This window comes from Sinocyclocheilus rhinocerous, unplaced genomic scaffold, assembly GCF_001515625.1.
Source record: "Sinocyclocheilus rhinocerous isolate Xijiao unplaced genomic scaffold, SAMN03320098_v1.1 scaffold88, whole genome shotgun sequence".
NCBI classification, from domain to species: Eukaryota; Metazoa; Chordata; class Actinopteri; order Cypriniformes; family Cyprinidae; genus Sinocyclocheilus; species Sinocyclocheilus rhinocerous.
In genome coordinates this window covers 55,998-61,516 of record NW_015652292.1, presented here as the reverse complement: position 1 = coordinate 61,516, position 5,519 = coordinate 55,998, and the positions used below count along the sequence as shown (strand labels likewise).

General features: G+C 37.5%; 1 protein-coding gene across 3 annotated transcripts in view; it reads left to right on the top strand.

Annotated features, from left to right (window-relative positions):
* The window catches only part of LOC107714439 (cyclin-L1-like), a 20,378-nt gene that overhangs the window by 10,804 nt on the left and 4,055 nt on the right, over positions 1-5,519 (top strand). For all 3 annotated transcript variants that reach the window (XM_016520274.1, XM_016520272.1, XM_016520273.1), the window contains 4 exons: positions 916-980; positions 3,380-3,479; positions 3,570-3,674; positions 3,775-3,916. In XM_016520274.1, the coding sequence (XP_016375760.1) occupies positions 916-980; positions 3,380-3,479; positions 3,570-3,674; positions 3,775-3,916 (412 nt within the window). The remainder of the gene's footprint in view (positions 1-915; positions 981-3,379; positions 3,480-3,569; positions 3,675-3,774; positions 3,917-5,519) is intronic.

Here is a 5,519-nt window from a genome sequence, read left to right as displayed (position 1 = left end):
GGGGGGGATCAAACTGTAACACCGTGTGTCCCAACCAGACACGACGCGATAAAAAAAGTATCTTTTCCCTGTAGTTTTTGTCCTAACCACTCGCGACAGCGACACGTGACCACAAGCGACATGGGATTCTATTTTAGGAACGTTTTTTTATTTTCTGCGATGTCGCGGCAGGAACAACATACAAAATATGACAGTGATAATCTCAGGTAATGATTATGTGCTTTATTCAATGTGAAAAGTGTCTAATGTGAGTTTGAATATTATTTTGCGTTATCAGATCTTGAAAATAAATTAAAGCAAACGTATACGTTAAAATTGTGAACTCACTGCAAACCAACACGTGTATTCCATAACATAGATATCAGTCACTCACTCACTCAAAACTGTTCAGTCCATTCACATTTGAATCATCTATTTTCCGTGTCCACTTTTCTTTTCTACACACTCGCCATGTTTTTGCTGTCACATCGTATCTACACTGGACGCGACAAAGCATTTCAAATCATTTGAACGTTGTGTCAGTACGTTATAAATAGAACGAGTCGGCAGTTTACTGTCGGGGGTCGCGCCGCATCCAAGACAGCATCATTGATTATAACGAGTTCTATTGTATTTTATTGCGCCGGTGTAGACACGATGTAAGTTAATGTAGCTTTCTGATGCTGCGTTTGAATTTTCATGCCACATTATTTGAAATTAGCGCGGGCCAAACTTTTTTTCTCGCGCGGGCCGCCTATTGAGGAACCCTGGCGTAGAGTTACATTCAAGCTATTTTAAGGCATGAGAAAGTTATTTTCACAAGAAAAAAACATTTAATTATGTCATTTTGATGATCAAAGATGAGTTTTAAGGGATCAAATATTTGACTACAGGGGGACTTTTAAGACTTAACATGCAGTTTCATTGGCTTTGTAGATTATCGTCATGTACCTGCAAGTCCTTGAATGTGAGAAGAACCAAACGCTGGTCCAGACAGCCTGGTGAGTAGATAAACAATCCTGCATTGGGTGTCTAGACACTGCGGTGTAACCAGTAATTAACCCCTTTGCCTCCGTTACGTAACTTTTCTGTCCCCTCATCTGATGGATTGGTGTATTCGTGACTCATGTGTGTTGGTGTGTGTCTTCTGTTTTAAATCTCTTGTTCATGGCTGTAAGTAAAAGAAAATGGAGAGCTTAGTTTAACTTTGTCCTTTCTTTCTACTCTTTGATTAAAGGGTAGTCCATGATGGTAAGTGTCATAAAGAACTTCTGAACTCTGCTCCTCCAACCACATGACCTCAGGAATCTCCCCCCATTGGCTGCCCTTCTCGAGACAGCCAATCCAGTGAGAGCTCTCTACCCGAGAATCACTGATGGGGGCCTTTTCCAGCTGCCAGCAGCATCTTGTTTTCTTGCGGTTGTCCAAAAGGATTTGTATTTTTGCTTTTGCTTCAAGTCTGAAGATTTCTCTTTCTTTTTTTAAATTATTTGTTTTTTAAAAGGTGGTTTTAAAGCCTGACTATTTGAATTCATTATTAAACCTCAACTACTAGATTTAGGTGGTGTAAGTAGTCTTATCTTTTGCTTTCTAAATGTACTCCAATTTAAAGGGTAAACCACTCAAAAATGAAAATTATTCACCAGGTCTTCTCGAACCTATATGATTTCTTCGTAGAATAGCAATGGAAAAAAAAAAGTTCACATTGCTCATTCCCATAAATTGAAAGCATAGAGTGTCCAGATCAAAGGTTCTCTTTATTTTATTAAGTCTTCTGAACTAAAAGTTTAAGCTAAATCCCATCCTCTGATCTCATTTGTGCTACTGCATATTCAAATTTGGTCTTATTTTGGTATGCTTTTTTATTTTATTTTGATGAGTTTGCAATTAGGGCTGCACGATATATCGAAATATCGCGAATGTAAATATCGCAATATGCATATCGCAAGGATGGAAAGCAAAGTTACAATGATATAAAATTAGTGTCATTAATTTTTTTTTTGTATGTTCACACTGATGTTAAAATGTCATTTTCTGATTTGTGACATTACTTTTTATGTAATGCTAAAACACTGCTGGTCACTTTCAGAAGTTGTAGTGATTCTTTTCCAAGAAAGAATGTGAAACAAATTGGTTATATAATTTTAATTTTTAAATATTTTAAAATATAATTGAAATTGATTTTACACACTTTAAGCAATATCGTATCGCATTTTTCTTCAATATCGCACAGCCCTATTTGCAATATACTATATATATATTAATATATAGTATTAATATATAAATATACTAACATGTAACCAAATGGTAGAACAACTTAACATTCAAATGTATCATATGGCTTGAGAAGACTTGTAATATGGAGCACAATGTGCTTCTTCATGCTTTTATTTTCATTTTGGTCTCTTCTCACCATATGCATCCATTATATGGAGGATCTCATATCTTGATCTTGTTAAATATTTCTCCTTTTTTGTGTTCCACCGAGGAAAGTTTAGGTTTAAAATGACACATTGGTGAATAAATGACCATTTTCATTTTTGGTGAACCATTCCTTTAAATATGCAATTGTTATCAATAATTTGGTGCGAGGCGTTGTCTTACGGGAACTCTCTCCTGTTCAGTCTTTGCTTGAATGACTTGTTTGAAGCTCAGCTTTTCCATATAAATCCAATGTTCTAAGGCCTGTAGCATAAACTCTTTAGTGTTTCTGTTCCAGCACAGTGCACATCAGTGTAGTATTTCCCGTATTTTTCATAATGACACCGAGCCTTTCGGGGCCACAGTGTCCGTCTGCCTGTTTGCTGTTTTCAGAGAGCTTTGCATCCATATCTGGCCGTCATTCAGAAATGAAAGATTTTGTCTGTCTGCAAGTCTCCATTTAGCTATCTAGTCTGAGATGTATATTTGTTCATTCCCAGAGCAGCTTCTCTCAGTCCCGCTTTGACTCCTGGTCACCATGCATGCTGTTTAGTGTTTGAGTTGCATGCAATGCTACACCCCCATTCTCTCCATTTTGTACTCTCATCTGCTTATTTTATGGAAAGTTAAGCTGTTGTTTCAGAAGTTTTGAAGAAATTACGTTATTTAAGAAGAAAGTAATTTGTTGCATGCAAACTAGTGGAACAGTTATATTTTTGCAAACCTCCTCCCATGAGCTTGTCTGTGTGCGCATATGTGCACTGAACATGTACCCCTCCACACTGCATGCTTGCCTTTACACGTTTGTAGAACAACAGAGGAACGTGAGGCAGAGAGGGAAAGGGCAAAGTTAAACTCAAGCCTCCATTTATATTTGGTCTTTTTATTTGCATCCTGTGACAAACCTCGTACATAAATGTATTGATAAACAACCCATGCAGGGAAATGGCAATTTTGTGGTTCACCTTTTGTGTTGCAGGAACTATATGAATGACAGCCTTCGCACTAATGTGTTTGTGAGATTTCAAGCTGAAACCATCGCCTGTGCCTGCATTTACCTCGCTGCACGAGTGCTACAGGTACAAGACCATTCTCTGTCCTTTTGTGTTTACTCTGAGCTCTGGTGTTGTTAATGCCTTTGAATTTTTTCCCATCATTCTTTCTCTCAGATATCGTTACCCTCTCGGCCCCTCTGGTACCTGCTGTTTGGTGCCACAGAGGAGGAGATCAAAGATATATGTGTAACCACTTTGAAGTTGTACACAAGAAAAAAGGTTAGACTTGTTTGACCTCGCTCCCGTTTTAGAGTTAGCTGGTCTTCACTTGTGTTATATTGAGTCTGAGTTTCTGATTTCTTTCCTTTTTGATTTGTAGCCAAATTACGAATTGTTGGAGAAGGAAGTGGACAAGCGGAAGGTGGCTCTACAGGAAGCCAAACTAAAGGCCAAAGGACTGAATCCAGATGGCACTCCTGCTCTCTCCACATTGGGTGGATTCTCTCCTGGATCCAAACCATGTAAGTTGTCACTTCCACTACCTATTGTGCAGTCTAACCTTTTTTAAAATTAAAAACATCTTGCTCTTTGCCTTGGCTTTACTTTTAAGCATTGTTTACCCTCGTTGTTCCAAACACATAACTTTTTTTTTTTTCCTATGACACAAAAGAAGTAGATGGTCCAGGCTGCTCTTTTCTATACAATTAATGTAAAGCTCAAAGTTTTTGGGCATACTCTAGGGCAGTGTTTTTTAATATTTTTAAATTGCTAAAATGTTCAAAAAAGCATCTATTATATAATATCCATTTTTGATGTCGCCAATAATTAGAGATGCACCGAAATTTCGGCTGCCGAAAATTAGTTCACCGCTCAGGTTTCACTTTCACGTGGTGTGACTCTCTGCGTATTATCCCGCTCTATGCGTGTGTGTGCTCCTCAGCTCCACTCATACCGTTCATGCGAATCGGAACAGCAAAGTCCACTCAAAAACTGAGCCGACAGGAAACATCGATGTAATGCAGTATTGCTTATTTATTTAATTCGAAGGCCTGTCATTATTTTTTATGTGTGCTATCATTATTGCTATCATTATTAATTTCTTTATTTGTTCTTATTTTATTACTGACTGCTTACTTGTAATTTTTTATTCAATTCAATGTTTGAAATCAAGCTATCTCGTGCTACTGCACCAAAATTACCCCACTGTAAAATAAAAATAAAAACACTGAGTGAGCAAAAATTTGTGAGATAGCTAGTTATAATGGTAATTAAATAATGTTTACGTATGTATAAAAGCCTACATTAAAATCTGTCATATAAATTGGTCTCTTAGAAATTAGCCTACTGATTGCCACCATTGATAGACACATTTCTTTTTATAATATTAAAAATATCTGTATGACATTATATTCTGCAGTTCTTCCCTGTTGTACCGAATACCAAATTATCATATCGATGTTAGAAATTCAAATATTGTGACAAAATTAATTTTGTAGGGTGCCACAAGTTTGTTAAAATTTCCAAAGGGTGCCGCGACTAGAAAAAAGTTGGGGAAACACTGCTCTAGGGTATGCGTTTGGTGTGTGTTCCTTCATAAATCTGTTGTATGGCTTCAGAAGACTTGAAATATAGCACATAATCATGTGGACTGTTTTAACCCTTAAAGGAACACTCCACTATTTTTGAAAATAGACTCATTTTCCAACTCCCCTAGAGTTAAACAGTTGAGTTTTACCGTTTTCTAATCCATTCAGCCGATCTCCGGGTCTGGCAGAAGCACTTTTAGCTGGAGCTTAGCATAGATCATTGAATCTGATTAGACCGTTAGCATCTCGCTCAAAAATGACCAAAGAGTTTCTATATTTTTCCTATTTAAAACTGGACTCTTCTGTAGTTACATCATGTACTAAGACCGACGGAAAATGAAAAGTTGCTTTTCATTCAAAGATATGGCTAGGAGCTATACTCTCATTCCGGCGTAATAATCAAGGAACTTTGCTGCCGTACCATGGGTGCAGCAGGCGCAATGAGATTACTCAGCGCCTGAAAATAGTCCCCAGCTAGGTAACTTCCAATAAGCCTATTTTCAGCTGTGCAAGCAGGTGGTCACGTTGGTTATGTTGA